Raw genomic sequence first — 18,598 nt, forward strand, 5'->3', positions numbered from 1 at the left:
TATAAATTCTTGTTGGGTTGGTAAGAGAGTCAAACCCAACAAGAATTGTTGGGTTGTCTCCTTTACCACCCTTTAGAGTGCATTGTGAATCTACATCACATTTCAGTGTATCTTATTCTAATAAATGAGCTTTTCAAATTTTGCACTTTCTCACTCTTCCTATGCTACATGTTTATTTTATGTCAATTATAGCATTCAATATCTTTCATGAGTTGTTTCGTTTTTCACATGACAATTACAGATTGTTAACTTATTTCAGCTTTTGTGATATGAACAAGTTAAATAAAGCTTCTCACAATTATTTTGAAAACATCATTGTTAGCTCATTTAACAATCTATTTGTTTTTTAGCAGAGAAAAATATTTTAAATAACACATGTCAAACTATTTATTTGACTTAATTGACTAAATGGCGATTTTTGTGGTTTTTATTTTTTGGAAAAATAATTAGGAAAATTTTGTTTATTTAAAATAAGGTTATTGCTAGCAAATCATAATAAACCAAGAGCTATTCTACTACAAAATATACTGCAGCCAAAAAATTCTTCTTTTTTAAAATGTTTAAACAATCATTTAGCAAAGGGCAAATATCAATTGTTAACTATAGCTGGTAACTGTTTTTTTAAATTAAAATGGTGAAATTTTGAAGTGAAAGCTGTAAATAATGTTCCAAAATAACTAAAAATTTAACTAAAGTCCAGCCTACCAATATTTGTTATTGAACCTGATGTGACAAAATAAGTTTTAAAAAGTTATACGTGTTTCCTAGCACTCATAAATTATGTAACATTTTGCAAAAGGTTGATATCTGAAAAGCTAAAACAAATATGAAACAGAAGCTAAATGTTACTGATATTTAATAGCTATATGGTTTAAACAAAATTTAGTAACCAGCAGTAACAGATCTTAGAAACTATTAGCATTCAAACTCATGGTAGACACGCATCTTAACTCCATCACACCGCAGTCAAACGGAGCTGTCCTCCCTTTCATTTTGACATAAATTATGTCTAAAATATAAATTTTTATTTTGTTTTTAATTAAAATTTAAGTTTCCTTGGGTTATGGAAGGATATCTGTATAATGGGTATTTAATTTAGCAACTCCTATTTTGTTACAAGTAGTCAATGACTAGAAGGGCAAACAACTCCATTTCTGTAGAGAAGCAAGTTGTTAATAGTCAATGTCTCATGACAATGCGTGTTATTTTATTAGAACTCCCCAGAGTAGTAGTTGCTATCCTAGTGATAGTAAGAACTGCCTCCACTTGCTATACTATTTATTTAAGAAGTAGCATTGTGTTAGTATTCTCATCAATAAAACCTCTAAGGAAATAAAGGATTGTCAGTTTTGATTACCTCTCTCTTGATGGATCGTCTGGTCCAACGTAGTCACAAAGATTCTCACGATCTTTAAGGTACTCAGTTTTCATACTGTTTGTTGGAATGTTAATGGTTGCAAGTGGTTTCATCTTTTGTTCTGTTGCAGAAGCATGGCTTGTCTTCTCTGCTCGGTCATTCTTCTGTATGTGTCTAGTTTTATTATTACAGACTTTGTGGTTGGCTTGTGCATGGTGAATGTGTCTTGGCAGCTCAGCATTCAATTGGTTATTAATTCGGAAAAGCTCTGAACTTTTAAGTGTTGGTCCTAAATTAGAGCTCTTTAAAATTTTGTGGGTGTTGAGGCTTTCACTTTTCTTTGGTGAATTGTGCTGGTGGCTTGTAAAACCTGGAAGAGAAAGCCATTGTATTGGATTTATCAAAATTGTCCGAGTTATTTGATGACTTATATAGCAATGCTTCTTGTCAATTTTACCATAAGCGTGTATTTTGGACTGAATTAGCATACACTTAAATTTTAAAAAGATATATAATAACAGTATACTCACCTTTAGAAGGTTGCTGAGCCTGTGCAGTACCCTGATTAGCAGCATCTTCTCTAAAAACAAGCAGGCGGAACAATGTAGTCTACAGTTGTCATGCAAGGAACTAAGGCTATTTTTACACTGATGATTTCCGCAAATGCATCAGAATGAAATATATAACTAAACAGGAGGTTGTTAATTTAGCAGTAAAACTAGACTCTAGACTAACATCTTGACGTGTTAAAGGGTGGGGACAACTTCTTATTGTTCCCATTGTAGTTACACTATAGTTGTAGTAATATGTTTGTAACATGATTAGTATGGATATGTAACATTGTGGCTACATTCAGACTAATTTAAAAAAATAATATCTTTAAAAACTGGCTCAGTCAAACAATTTAGCTAGTTAACTTTTATTTACAATTATGGAAAACATTTATCTTTATATTTTAAAAATATATTTAATAAAGCTATAAACTTTCCGTAAAGCCATTTAGATTAAACATATTCACATTCTCATATCAGTTATAACTTACCAGTTTTAGCCTTAGGCCCCCTATAGGCTATATTTACCACTATACATACCACTATATGCTATATTTACCACTATACATACCACTATATGCTATATTTACCACTATACATACCACTATACGCTATATTTACCACTATACATACCACTATATGCTATATTTACCACTATACATACCACTATATGCTAATATTTACGGCTACTCCTTAGATATTATTACCTTGCAAATTATGGCAATCAGCTTAACAATAAACTTACAGAAAATTTTAGCAGATTTTATCAACAACAATCAGCATTTATTTATCATTTGCGATTATTTTGGAGGTTTGAGGTGGTCTGACTGCCAAGATGCTCCAAGATAAAAACTGGCAAAACTATTGTGGGTAAAATGCTCAGAGCAAGAAGATCTATAGTTGCAAAGAGACTGACGGAATAAAGATATATAAGCTAAACGCTACAACTTAAATGCAATATCCGGTATCAACTATAGCGATGATAGCTGCTAGTGATGTCATTTCGCACACATGATTTTTCTGATTGTTTCAACTTTGATTAACTTTGTCAATTTTAATCTTGACAAACATTTTAATTTTCAAACCCGCTAAACCAAATTTGAACAAAAGGTAATTAAATAATTACGATTATTTTTGACCAAAAGGTTATTTTATTCAGTCTTCTCTGTACTACTCCGCAGTATAATCAATAATTATTCTGCATCCTAACTTATACTGCGGTCAAAAACTTCAGCACTTACTTGTTCGGTCTGTCTGGTCCAACATAACAACAACTATCTATTTCATTCTTAAGTCTTTCAAGCAAGTCAGTGGTTGTCAATGGAGCTTGGTGTTGTTGGATTCTGTAGAGCATTACTGCAGAACAACCAGCAGAGTTACCTGTGCTCAGATTGTGATTTTTTTTATCTAGGCTTTAGCTATAATTGTCATAAAGCTGTCTATCTGTAGCTCTCTTCTGTTTACTTTGCGCTTCTCTCGACGCTTTCTGGTCAACAATGAAGGTATTTTCCATTTCCAATGCTTTATATGGATGCTCGAGTGAGCCTCTTCGTGGTGGCTAATAGATCCCTTGTTCTCTTTTAGCAGAGCCTTGCAGCCCGACGTCTTTAGCTGAAGTTATAACATACAGTATATTATCTTTTTTCCACAAAAAGTATATGTAAGTCAATTGTAGATAGCATTTAGTCAAATATTTGATGGTGAATCTAGTATCAGCTTCCACGCTAGGAAGTAATGAGTGGGTGTTACAATAGCCTTTGGCCCTAGTGTTACCATAGAATGAGCTAAAGTTAAGGGTAGATATAAATTTATTCTCACATCAGTTCTAGACTGCCACTATGTTTCCATTGTACGAATGATGCAGATTTGGAGTTGCGCACACTTTGTTTTAATGACATTCGCATGTTGTGGAGTAACGTGAGCCCTTTGTTAAAAATATAAAATTATGTATGCCAGAGGTCAAAGGGCAAATTCAAAACTGCTCAAATCGAGTTCAGATCGACTGGTGTAGAAAATCTTCAAATTGAAACCGCTTGTGCTGAATTTTCCTGCGCATTATTCGCAAGTGTCCTTTCCATTTCTTGCAACCAGGAAGCAAATATTAAAAATTTGATAATAGCAAAATTTGGGAGTAGCTTTCGGTTTTTGGCCGTTTACATCTTACAGATAATTCAAACTTTTACATTAACTGTGCCATGTAAACATAGTGTGCAACTTCCTCCAAGATAATCCGCAGTCATCAACATTATAAGGTCAACCAAACAGAAGTCTTGGTGCCAACACTGCCAACTGCTCGGTTAACTTGACAATGTTAGACCAGTATTCTAATCCCTTTGATCAGACAGAAGGTTTGAGTTGAAACTATAGCTTTTTCAGCTAAATGGGAAATTTAGACCGCAACCATTGCTTACTCAGCAAAACAGAAGACTGAACTACATGTACAACGCCCACAGCTGTAATCCTAATAAATTGTACAATGAGTCATTTTATGGATATCCATGGGGTAAATGTCGCTGGTAAGTATGAATAATGAATAGTTTTTAGTGACAGATACTTTATCGTATGGGCTTGTTTTAGCATTTCTTGGTATGCATGATCAAGCTGTCTACAAAATAATGCACAGATGCAAAGCCATCAAATAACACAAGTTCCTAATCGGTCTTTTAGGCTGTCACTAAACACGTCCCCATCTATTAATTAAAAGACTTTCTTACTCTCTGTAATCTATATATATATTCCTTAAGTTTGACGTCTCTTGTCGTTGTCTGCTTAGATATCTGTCGAACTGCTAAAACAATTAAAATATTGAAATTAAAATTCCACAGCATGTTGGACTCAAACTCGCGAAGAATGCAACCGCAAGTTGTAAATCGACACTCTCTGCCACTGAGCTATTCAAGGTATTTGATCAAATGAACTATCATCTATGGTATAGCTTTTGCACACGCTAAATAACGTATTATTTGAGCATTTTGCCTACATGTTACAATGCCCCTGTTGTAAAACATTTTTTGCTGAACTCTAAGAAACGCGATGCTTTTTCATTATTTTTTGTTAGAGCAAACCTTTTTTGCGACACGATATCGACAAAAATGTTTCTCGAAATTAAAATTCGACGGGTTGTGGACTGATTACATACCAAATGAAGAGATATACGTTGCTCGCCATGGCATTTTCAGCTGTATCCATTATGGTAAAACGGATTCGAAAACGGGTAAATGAAAACATTTTAGTTAAAAGTTAGAAGTTTACTAAAATACATACTCAAACCCTTTTCAAGTATGTGTTTGGTAAACTAAATTCACTTAAATTAGATTCAGCATTCATGTTACGCGTCTGTCTCGAAGGTAAGAAATCTCCACATAGTACATGGTAATCTTATATCATCTTGCAGATCACAACCACAAAATATACTAAAGTAATTGTATTTACCTAAAGTTACTAAGGTTAACATATTATTTTGTAACTGTTTTTAATGATGAAGGTTTTTACCAGGAAATGACTGCATTAGATAATAACTATGGATTTCTATACCACTTTATGTACATCTATAGCCTACGATATTCTTGCATGGCAACACTGGCATGCAATATTGGCATGCCAATTTTTGCATGCCAATGCTGAAACAGACTAAAATCATATAATTGTATACCAAATACTTTTTTGCTGTAATCGTGGCAAAACAGACTATACTTAGCCATTACTTGCTAATGATTTCACATTTAGGTTTAAACATCTTTCCATGTTTATTTTTCCGCTTAATTTACTTCAACAAACTCCTTTCAAGTTATGAAGTTTGAAACTTACAGTTGATTGAAAAAGTTTGAAAAACTTTTACAATTGTTTTTTTTTTCTCAAGGCATTTGAACTGCACAAAAAATACGTTTCTCATGATATGAAGTTTAAAAGTTACAGTAGTAAATGTTTTACATGTTAAATAAAAATAAACTTTCTGTCCAGAGACCTTTTCATTTTCCGGGCAGCGCCGGGTAATAAAAACTAGTCTTTTGCATAAAATTACATAGATCATCAAGTTCCTTCATAAAGCGTAAAGACGTTATCAGATTTGTTGCTGGTTCCCTATTAAATTCACAACAAGGTATTACGGCGACATTGAGTCATATCTAGGTAGGCAAATGTCATGCATAAATGTGTACACAAATGGAAAAACAAAGTTGGCACATTCATTGGTTAACTCTACTGCTTCTGAAACCAAATTTCTGTTTGTAAATACAGAACCATAAACCCCAGGCATTTGAGAATAGATTTTGCGACTGTCGATAGCCTTAAAGATGTTGTCACATCACGTTTGGTAGATCTTATCAGAAAGTACAGATACAGATTTTTTTTGTTTTAGGTTGTTTGACTGCCAGGATGTTTCAAGATTAAAATCAACAAACTTGCTCGCAGTTAAAATGATCAAAAGAAAAGAAACGTTTCCAGACTACTACCGAAATGATGCCAAGACTTGACTCCTTACGGCACCGTACTACCAGTACCTTTAGAGGAACTTAAAAAAGTTTTGCTACAAAAGAACAGTTTGTATAGGTACTCAAATGTTGTCACAATGCTTATCAAACATCCTTGTCTAATAACATCTGTCTGGAATGCCATGGCACAACAAGAGAGCACTTGCTGGTGTGTTTATTGTTACATGGTTACAGTGACAATGCGACTTATTTCTGTAAGTCACATCGTCACAGGCCTTTAAGCATGGCATGTAAAATGAAAAGTTGAAAGGAAAACTTTCCTAGCACATTTTGCTACCTCACTCACTCATTAAAAAGATGCAGCAATAAATAGCCACCTCTCAAAGAGAAGGAAACATTTCGATGCTTAAGTTTATATGCCAGCATTGTCAATGATTGTAGTAGTCAGTGCTACAGTATTACTATAGATGGTCAGACAGTCTGATGGTCAGACGGTCCGACGGTCCGACGGTCCGACGGTCCGACGGTCCGACGGTCAGACGGTCAGACGGTCAGACTGTCAGATGATCAGACGGTCAGACTGTCAGATGATCAGACGGTCAGACGGTCAGACGGTCAAACGGTCAGACGGTCAGACGGTCAGACGGTCGATGGTCAAACCGTCAAACGGTCAAACGGTCAGACTGTCAGATGATCAGACGGTCAGATGGTCAGACGGTCAAACGGTCAGACGGTCAGACGGTCAGACGGTCAGACGGTCAGACGGTCAGACGGTCAGACGGTCAGACGGTCAGACGATCAGACGGTCAGACGGTCAGACGGACAGTCGGACATTCAGACATACAAACAGACAGACAGACATTCGGAAATTCAGACATATGAACAGACAGACAGACATTCGGACATTCAGACATATGAACAGACAGACAGACAGATAGATGGATAGACACAAACTTTATTATTACTGGGCAATGCCATTAAAAGAAAACTAGACACTGAGACAACAATAAATTGAAAGTAAAATAAAAAAAGAATAGTACAGTAAATTATCTGTATTGATAGAAGAAACTCTTTAATGGAGAAAAAAAACTCTTAAAATTTTTAAACTCAGCCTTATGGCTGAGTGAGTCCTATAAAGTGAGCTGGCAAAGTGTTGGAGTCTGGTATAAGGTGTAGTGGTTTTTTCTGTAGAAGTAGAATGTAATGAATGGTTAGGCATATTAAAGATGCAAAGTGAGTGTTTTTGACCGCAAATATCTAATAACATTAATCAGCATTAAGGATAAAATGAGGAACCAAAGTGGCGTCTAGAGCCTGGTTTCCACATCGAATGTGAGACCCTGGCGGTAATCTCACGCAGCAAAGCACCTGCCGCGCTAGGCTCGGCAGCTTCCGTTTACATATGGCTGCATTGCAAATAATCGCATAAAAATGTTCGCTCTCCATGCCGTTTCGAAAAGGCTGACCAACACCTTTTCAGTGTAATTCGGGAAGGTTTCTCCTGCAGCTCTTTGCAAAAGTTGAACACCACTGAACTCTTGCGATGACCATCGGCAATAACCAGCGGTATTCAGCGTATAGGTTCACATTACACTGCTGATAGCCCTGTAGTGCTGTGGCCAGTGCTTGCGTATTATATTGGAACCAGGCTATCCTATGAAGAGCTCCTTACGTATGCAATGTGGGTAGTCCGACTTCCAGTTGAAGTTGGTGCAGTCTATAACCAGAGCCATCGACTGCTCAGGAGTCCAGAAGCCTGTTAAACATTCTACCTTGTATATATTAAGACTTGTACGCTCTGCTGGTCTTGAGTGAGCTATAACTGGAGGGCATGCATCAGGCTCTAGTTTCTCTAAAATTAATATATTATTTTTTTATTAAATGAGATAAGGGGTAAAGCGTTTCACAATCTGAATATCAAAATGAAATGACATTGTTAAAACTTACTACTGAGTGTTTCTGAAAATACAAAATGTCAAAATACAGTTTTTGCTGCCTGTGTTGGTTAAGAATCTGTAAAAACTTGGTCAGCATGTCCAAAGTTAGCATGCCCACGGTAAGTGACTTCAAATCAAGAAATGATTGAACTATTTACATTTTGATATCTCTGTTTTTTTCAAACAAACGTCCAAAGAATCATACATCACTTTTGGCTTACAAGTTCCATCAACTACTAGCGTATGTAATAATTTATTAATAATATTTTAATGTAGTTTTTAGAAACAACTTTTTAGTTTAAGTAAGCTACTATTATGCATTTCTATTGTCTTCAATTGCTTTTCAAAAGGTTTTGATTTTTTGTATAAAAATTACTTACTAATACATGCTAGAATAGATAATCTCCAGTCTCCAGAACAGTCAATGGTTTGTTCTGTTGTGTTCATATTTGTCCAATAACCTTCCAGGCACTTGGTATTGTACAAATAACTCTGAGTTGTCTCCTCTGTTGGGTGAGCATAAGCCAGCTTTGGCGGCCAGTCACTGTACAGAACTGCATAAACAAAAGCAACTCTATTAAAACGAAAGTAACCACTCTATGTATTTGCTAGCACAACGATAAAGCTTCAATTATGTTCAAAAGCTGTTCCAGTAGTAGTACAAAAACTGTATGGCCTTTTAAACAGTATGCTCGCAATACCTCACTATTTTTTCTGGATTTTTAGCTCTCGTGCAGCCCCAATTACTTTTTAGTCAATAAATAAGCTGAGCATTATACGGGTACAAGCCTCGGGCTTAATTTATAAAATTGCCAAAAATTCACTGAATTAAAAGAGAAAACAATTACATACTAAAAATATAAATGCTTCATTGATATATTAACAACTCAGAAAAATCACTTTGTTGTGTCTAAAATGTCTCTTCTGATATAGTTGCAAGGAAAGATGTTTTTAGTATATCAAATTGCCATTTTTTAAATCATAATAACAGAAACATTTAGCAAAGTGTTGGTAATTCAAAATAAGGCAATGCCACTCAAACAAACAACAGTTTCAGATTTGCAAAAAACTGCTGTGTGCTCGAGTTGAAAGACTGAGAGGTATTAAGTTTGTGTTGCCTTACCATCATACTGCAAAAGAAAGCCGGCAGATGTACTAACTCTTGTTTTTGTAACAAACTCAAATGAAATGGCTTCAGTTAGAGGCAGCAGGTCAATAGTGATGCCGGTCTTATCATCACAATACCATGCGGTATCATCTCTACAATAACCTCGCAACCCAACAATTCTCAAATAGTCTTCACAGAGTTCACCGTCGTCGGTTGACAAGTTAAAATAGAGAAAGGTCAGCCGAATAGTATTCAAGCTAGATAGTCTAACTATAGTCAAGGTTTTGCTCTGGTTGTCTCTATAATGATTTGATACATTTTGTCCTTCATCAAAGTTGCTGTGGCTGACAATGTATCCTCCAGTACCAGGTTCTATCTTTTCTTCACTTCCCATGATATAAGCCACTGAAAGTATAACAATGATTACAGTATGAATTGTAGAGACTCAAATGGATGTATGTTTCTAAACCCATTACCATTATCCCATTGTTTGTACCAAGTTTACTTGTGTTTGTAGCTTGCAGTGTTTGTAGCGTGACAATTGCATATAGATTGTTTGCTTTAATTGGCTGTAATAAAATATTTTGTCATATTCGAACATTTAAACATCAGCATTCACTCATGATGACAATTTTATGGTTTTCACAGTCATAGTACACATTCATATGTCAAAGATTTGTATTTTTAGCAAATATGAGAATTTATAAAATTTATGAGAAGCCCTGCATATCATATGTCAAAAATTAATTCAGCCGCTAGAACAATCTTTTGGGCACTCTGGCAAACAAATGTTTATTCATTACTCAACAATTTTTACGCTAAAAGCCAGACACTGTTTGGCTTTATATAGAAGCACTCACTAAAGGAATTAACAAATTTGCAAAAAAGCCAGCATAGACTTGCATAGGATCAGCACTTTTAATTACAGCAGGAAACATATAGATATATATAAATATATATAAATTGTTTCCGCTCCCCTGGCTAACCCGTATGGGTGGTAATTTCTGCTCTAACTCGGGTCTCCCACCAGAGACCTGGGAGTTTGAGCACTCGCCTCAAGATCTTAGCTGTTCCCAGTAGCGCACTTTTCTGCAACTCACCTGTGTTGATTGGGGTTGGTATTTAGGCAAGCCACATTTTATGCGCTGGTGTTATTGCGCCCAGTGCCCCAATGGCTACTGGGATTACAGTTGTTCTTACATTCCAGCATTTTTCAATCTCTTCTCCAAGAGGGAGATATTTCTCTACCTTTCCACTGCAGCAGTGGAAAGGTAGAGAAATATATAATATTGGCTGGCTATAAATATATATAGCCAGCTGACAGCTGGCTATATATATTTATATATAATATTATATATATATGTATATATATGTATATATATATATATATATATATATATATATATATATATATATATATATATATGTATATATATATAAATATATATATTTATATATATATAAATATATATATTTATATATATATAAATATATATATTTATATATATATTTATATAAGGGTGCAAGTACTTGGGCATTTTGCTAAGCAACATCAACCACGAAGCCGAGGTACGTCACAAAGATATTACCGAATACAAGAAACGTCTTCGGCAAGTCCTACGGAGCCAGCTCAATGCCAGGAATCAAGTAATGGCAATAAATAACTACGCACTGCCAGTAATAAGATATCTAGCAAGCATATTAAAGTGGACTGAGGAAGCCATCAAGGAAACAGATATAGCAACTCTTAAACTGCTGACCATGCATGGAGCACCCCATCCAAAATCTGATACTACTAGATTGTATCTCGATAGGAATTATGGTGGTAGGGGACTCAAAAGTGTACAACAGACAGTAAAAGATGAAGAACAAAGCATCAGAGCCTATGCAGGGTCCATGACCACTTCAGATGAGTTGCTAGCTGAATTTCAATCGGCTGGTCTGACGACAGAGCTTCGCCTTGATGATAAGGGAATTGACTGGCATATAAAACCTCTTCATGATGCTTACCACCAACAAATATCTAAGGTTGGCAATCTTCACCACACATATATGTGGCTGAACAAAGGAAACCTAACGGTCAATACAGAATTGCTAATTATGGCAGCCCACAAGCAAGTGCTCTCAACAAGGCAACTTCAAACAAAAATCTATCACACTAGAGATCATCCTAGATGCAGACTGTGCAAATATGCACCGGAGACCGTCCAACACATCATCAGTCGATGCAAGCAGCTAGCAGGAAATGCATACACTAAGCGGCATAAGCATGTCGCAGGTGTTGTGGATAGAAGTCTATGTGATGAGTACGGCCTTAATAAACCACAACACTGGTGGAAAGCTCCAGGTAAGGTCAACGAAAATGATCGCGCTAAGATCCTCTGGGACTTCTACATCCGGACTGACAAGCATGTCCTAGTAAAGCAACCAGATATAGTGGTGGTGGACAAGGAGAACAAAAGGGCTACTATAAGAGATATAGCAGTACCCAATGACTACAATATAGCCAGACGAAGAAAAAGAAAAGGTAGAGAAATATCTCTCTTGGAAAAGAGATTGAAAAATGTTGAGATGTAAGAACAACTGTAATTCCAGTAGTCATTGGGACACTTGGCGCAATAACACCAGCGCATAAAATGTGGCTTGCCCAGAAACCGACAGCAATCAACTCAGTTAAGTTGCAGAAAAGTGCGCTATTGGGAACAGCTAAGATCTTGAGGCGAGTGCTCAAACTCCCAGGTCTCTGGTAGGAGACCTGTGTTAGAGCAGAAATTACCACCCATACGGGTTAACCGGGGTGAGGAAACAAATTTTATATATATATATATATATGTATATGTATATGTATATATATATATATATATATATATATATATATATATATATATATATATATATATATATATATATATATATATATATATGTATATATATATATATATATGTATATATATATATTTATATATATATATATATATATATGTATATACATGTATACCTGAAGATGCTAGATGAAGATTGCAACGCGATTGCATGAACTTATTAGTACCCTAAGACACTTATGTATTCACCTCATTTAACTTTCACGTTTTCGCGGAGCCATACTCTCACAAAAAAATCATGAGCAAAAATAAACTATCATAACGAAGAAGCGACAACACGAAATTAAATAGCTTTGTTCAGTGATTGTCCAAGAAACAAATGGCAGCAAGCGATCAAATTGCATTATTGATCTCGTCCACACAATTCTATCTGGGATTCACAATTACAAACTAGTCTCAAATTGAAAATATTTTCTTACCAGTGAGCTGGACCTGAGGAATCTAATTATGTTTGTTCCATTGCATTTATTTTCACATCACTGTATTTTCGAACTCATCAGAGCTACGAAATTAAGTTGCGGCGAAATTTTACTCTGTATGCTACTCAGGAAACTAAATACTTGCGAAATCTAAGTGTCCTAGGGTAGTAATGATTTTAACCTGTAGTCTATAAAAAACTTCATACACAGCTTTAGTTTACTCGATTATTGAGCACTTTGCATTACAGTGTACACTACATATATATATATATATATATATATATATATATATATATATATAATGTATATATATATATATATTAAATTATAAATTAAAATATACATAATAATTTTCATTTCAAATAGAAATGTTTTTTAATTTATGCCAAATTTTCAAATAGTCAGTAGAAAGTATGGCTAAACACTTGCTAGCAGTACACTTTAGAGCTTTTTGCTTCTGAACACAAACATGCTTAGTCATCGGTGAGAAAAGACATGCTTGGGTGCCCTTCTGCGTTACACAAGCTCCTTTTTGCTTGACTGCGTAACTCACTGATTGCAATGTTGATAATAGATATACATCTCACTCCAGTGTTACTCCAACTTCCCTATTGGGAATATTGACTTTATTCACTTGTCATAAGCGAAATAGTGACTTAAATAGTTTGGCAAGTCTTGTTCAGAAGCGATGCATACCATCTGATGTCTTAGGATTAAGCTTAATTGGGAGATAATCAGATGTCTTCATCTGTCCGTCTGTCCCATGTCGACCTGGGATAATCAGATAATCAGATGATAATCAGATAATCAAATGTCTTTATGCAGCAAAAAATCTTAGCACTTATTTACGAAGTTAATTCAAGAACTAATTATAATAATATTTACTATAACAATAGCTCATATGTTCGTCTGTCCCAGGCTGACCTGGGACAGACGGACAGATGAAGACACCTGATTATCTCCCAATTAAGCTTAAACCTAAGACATAAGATGGTATGCATCGCTTCTGAACAAGACTTGCCAGACTATTTAAGTCACTATTTTGCTTATGACTAGTGAGTTCATAATATAATACAACAGAATATTCCCAATAGGTAAGTTGGGGTAACACTGGAGTGAGATGAATATCTATTATAAACATTGCAACCAGTAAGTTACGCAGTCAAGCAGAAAGGAGCTTGTGTAACGCAGAAGGGCACCCAAGCATGTATTTTCTCACCGATGACTAAGCATGTTTGTGTTCAGAAGCAAAAAGCTCTAAAGTGTACTGCTAGCAAGTGTTTAGCCATACTTTCTACTGACTATTTGCAAATTTGGCATAAATTAAAAAGCATTTCTATTTGAAATGAAAATTATTATATATACATGTATATTAGTTATATATCTGTTAGGTCAGGAAAAAATTGCACTTTACAAGAGTTGAATTTCTAACTTTGATATTGGTGGGCCAACACTGTTAGAGGTCAACGGTGTTGATTTGGCAGGCAAATTGATACAACTGCACCAATCAACCACCTTCTCATATTACGGAATAATTGTGACATACTTATTACACCTAATGATCTCTCAATGGCACCATGGACAGTCATTAAGACAGAGGGCTATTGAGAGACACCAGGTGAGTGACAGACTTATTCAACTGATTAGATTGGAGTGAGTGACATACAGCCAAGGAGATCAGCATTCAAGTTGTTAACCAACTAGGACTGTTGAAAGTTTTATACATAATGATGATGAAAGCAACTGAGACATAAGAAATACAGTCTCAAATACTTTGAACGAGTCATTTTCAAATGTGTGTAAATTAATGAAATAACTTGTTTACAGCTTTTCAACTGAGGAAATAGAAAATATTTGTGCTACTCCATGACATAAAAATTCATTAACATACAGAAAAGTAGGTCTAAATTACATTTACGTTAGTAAGGTTGTAGAGCTAAGCTTGTTAAGGATTCATGCTTGTACGTGTCAAGTGCATGTTTATTGATTTTGGCACCTTGGGTAGCTGCCTAAGATTGTTATAGACAAAAGGCTTTTAGAGTCACTTTATTTGTTTTTGTCAAAGTTAAGGAGCTCTAGGTAATGCTACCTAATAACGATTCAGTACTTGAATCTGCAGAAGTTTATGTGATAATTTTGTATGTTTCTATTATATTCAACGCAACTGGTATAAAAACAGAGTATGGAATATTTTTTTATTTTCTTGTCATAAATCTTTTTTTATTACTCTAGCACTGCTATAGCCAAGACTATCAGCTCAAATTCTCTCACCATTAGGCATCCAATGAATCATCAACTACATCTCAAACGCTTAGTTTGTCATCCGAATATTTTATAAATAGAAGGTTTGAATGACTGATGTTGCTGAAGGACACCTCAATACTTAGTGGCCACTGAAGAGTAGTTTTTCTGTTGATGCTTTAGAGCACCAATTTTGAGGAGAACCATAACGGTGACACGTTAATCGCTATGGAAACTGGGAATGCTTTTTCATGTTTTCCTTACTGCACTTCATAATACATCATAATACTAGTCCCATTGCTTGAATAACTGCCTAATGTGTTGTTTTGCAGGTTATTTTAAAGAATTGTTTTCATGTCAACTTTTTCCTGGAGATTATGGGTTATATCATTCATAATGACTTTCTAAAATGCAGGTAATGCCCTCCTTATGAACATGGTTAACCAATTAGCATGAGCAATAGAAACATGCTCTAAAAAGTGCCAACACACTAGCCTTAGTGACTATATCATCAATATCATTATTTGACTACCACCTATTCAGCCTACCAAATGTTGCCAAACATTGATGAGCAAAGCCAACTCTTTCAATATATATTACCTGTGTCTATCATAAGTCTGCAATGCTTGCTTCACTAAGGTATTGAGGTTCTGTTAGTTTGCAAAAATATATTAAAGCACATCAATTATATCAGTACTGTTTTAGCTAATTCAGGTTCTTCAATATCTTGGCTTTCCAAAGAGCCATTGTTTGACATGGTGAGACAGACATTGGTTGGTGTTTATAGGATTCTCCTAGAGCTCTACCACAGAAATTTTCAAAGGTATAGGCTCGCAAATTATGATGTCACAGTTTTCCTATTCGGTGTTGTGTGCTCTTACCGCTTATTTATCAACTACGATAATGACCTTAGTGGCAGGCATAGTTAGGACAACTCCAGAGAGAAATTGAAAATGAAAAAGGAATCAGCGTCATTAGCTCTCCTTGTACAAATTATTTTTATGATAAGTAGCTCAGATTCCATGCACCATTCTATGCTTTCCGGTGTTATTATGCACTAGCCCTCATTTTTATTGTGATGTTGACAAGCATGACTGAGGCTAATTAATTTCAAACATTGCATGATATCGCGAGAGTGCAATTTACATATAGTCTTAGGGCCACGCCCCTGCAGGTCGCAGTTTAATCGATGTGATTTTATTACCTTTATCAACAACAGTATATTTTTTGAAGCATAATCATATTTAAAAAGCAACATGGAAAGCGATATGAATTCTTCAGATAATAATACTATTACAACAGCAAGTAATTCCACAACTTATGGTTCTAAAGGCAGCAAGCAGAGGCAGCCATGCTGTGCTGCCAATTGTGAAGCTTTAGATTATCTGCATTTCCATCATATAAAATGGTGTGATAATAATTACTATAAATGTTTAAAATGAATGAAAGGATGAAAACAGCGATCTCTGTCAATCACCCGAAATCTATTAACTCAGAAAATGTGCCTGTATTGGTTGGGCGTTAGCAGGATCCCTTTGGCATTGTTGATTATCTACAATCCTAGTTTATTATTATCGCTCTCTGGGTTTGAGAGCACAGACTGTCACAGAAAAGCGCAGCCTCGATAGCAGCGAAAGGGATCGGCGACCTAAGGCTAAATGCTAATTATGACATCACATTGTGGAAGCCACAACCGACTGTTTTTTATTGCAGGACATAATTTTGACATCCTGTTTTTCATAGTTCTATTATTCTTTGTGTATTGAATATAGGCTCATTTGAAAGCAAAGATTCAGTAGTTCTGAAATACATGATAAAAGTAATGATATAATTGATGTGCTTTAAGGAACTTATAATGCCTAAAAAGTGGCTGTGTTGATAACTAATACAAATAATACATACAAAGAAATAAGCATCTAGCACAGCAACTGTTTGAAATAATGTAAGTTCAATATTAGTTGAACATAACCTTGAAATTTTCAAATACTCAAAGGTGACTTAAAATGCAGTGACTTTATACTTCTATAGAATATTTCGCTTAACTGAAAATTTTTGGAGCGCAGGTGAACCATAGCACCTGTCCAAATGTCAAAGTCTATGCTAAGAAGTTGAGGAACGCAAAAATGTTACAAGTACTAATATAGTCAAAAAACAATAATAACATGTCACAGTGAAGAAGTAAACAATTATCTTTCATTGCAAAATATATCATTAATTCCTTGAATGTTTATATGAACACAACTTCACTTAATAATTACTAGTAAATGTGAAGCGAATAAAGAATATTGCGTTAAGAAACAACTATAGTTACTTTTGAATTTTTATGATCCTTCCTATTTGCATACAATAGTGTTAGACATGCTGCTGCAGACATGAGGAGCTAACTCCAATAGAATTCTTCCAGTGCCACTTAAGTTTAATGGACCTCTATTTAGCTGTCAGCGTCTGCATTTCCTCTGCAATAAGGTGAAAATAAAAGCAGTTACTTTATAGCAGAAGTAAATTCAGATAATATATTGCTTATAAATGCTTGCCGGGTTTGTAAGAAAGACTAACTCAACAAGAATTGTCAGATTGTCTCTTTTACCACCCTTAAGAGAAAATTGTAAATCTCCATCACATTTCAGTATATCTTATTGTAATGAATGATTTTTTTCAAATGTTGCACCTTCTTACTTTACCTATGCTACATGTTTACTCGATGTCCATTATAGCTTTCAAGATCTTCCATGAGTTGTATCATTTTTCACAAAACAATTACAGATTTTCAGCTTTTGTGATAAGAACAAGTTATAGACTGTACAGCAATTAATACAACAATATACAGTACAACAATTATTTTGAAAATATCATTGTTAGCTCCTTTAACAATCTATCTGTTCTCTTAGCGGAGAAAAATATTTTAAATGATATATGTGAAACTATTTATTTGATTTTTTGTCTAACTGTCAACTTTTATAGTTTTAGTATATGTTGAAAAAAAGTTTTTGTTTAAAAATAAAGTTATTGCTGACAAATCATAATAAACCAAAATTTATTCTAATACATAATAAACAGCAGCCAAGAAATTCTTTTTAAAAATTTTTAAACATTCATCTAGCAAGGGGCAAAATTAATATCAGTTGTCAACTATAGCTGGTAACTGGTTCTTTTTAATTAAAATTTTGTTTAATTAAAATGGTGAAATTTAGTTGTGAAAGCTGTAAATAATGCTCTATGATAACTAAAAATTTAACCGCAAAAAACCAACTGAAAATTGGAATTGAACTTTCAGTTTTATGACGTTTCTGTCTGATCGTAAATGTCTAAACTCAAAGCTAAACAACAGTGAACACTATTTGTAGCATTTACAAGTTTCTATTATATAGTTATCAGTTCAGTATGAATTTATCAACCTTTTCCTTTATTGGAAACATTGGTCAGCTTTGTGGCTGCCACAAGTGAAGTTTACAACAAAATCTAAAAATCAGAATTAACTCATAAATAGCATATACATGTACTTCATTTTTGTTATGCATAAAACAATTGACCAATAAGGGTGTCTTTTTTCCATGTATCCTGTAGAGCGCGCATAACGGATTTTCATATTTATGAATTGACCAAACCGAATTGACCAGTCGTAAATGAAAGTGACCACACCATAATTACGTTTTTGATGACCCACGAAGAAATC

General features: G+C 34.7%; 2 protein-coding genes across 2 annotated transcripts; both read left to right on the forward strand.

The window, feature by feature from the left end:
• Positions 1–6,805: 6,805 nt before the first annotated feature.
• On the forward strand, positions 6,806–7,276 carry LOC137387941 (testis-specific expressed protein 55-like). Its single transcript, XM_068074458.1, has one exon. It carries the CDS (start codon positions 6,806–6,808, stop codon positions 7,274–7,276), a length of 471 nt encoding a protein of 156 aa, XP_067930559.1.
• Positions 7,277–11,033: 3,757 nt separating this feature from the next.
• On the forward strand, positions 11,034–15,381 carry LOC137387942 (uncharacterized). The gene is made up of 2 exons (XM_068074459.1): positions 11,034–11,730; positions 15,341–15,381. Exons 1-2 carry the CDS (start codon positions 11,034–11,036, stop codon positions 15,379–15,381), a joined length of 738 nt encoding a protein of 245 aa, XP_067930560.1.
• Positions 15,382–18,598: the final 3,217 nt, after the last annotated feature.

The sequence above is a fragment of the Watersipora subatra genome, chromosome 2, assembly GCF_963576615.1.
Source record: "Watersipora subatra chromosome 2, tzWatSuba1.1, whole genome shotgun sequence".
Lineage (NCBI taxonomy): Eukaryota > Metazoa > Bryozoa > Gymnolaemata > Cheilostomatida > Watersiporidae > Watersipora > Watersipora subatra.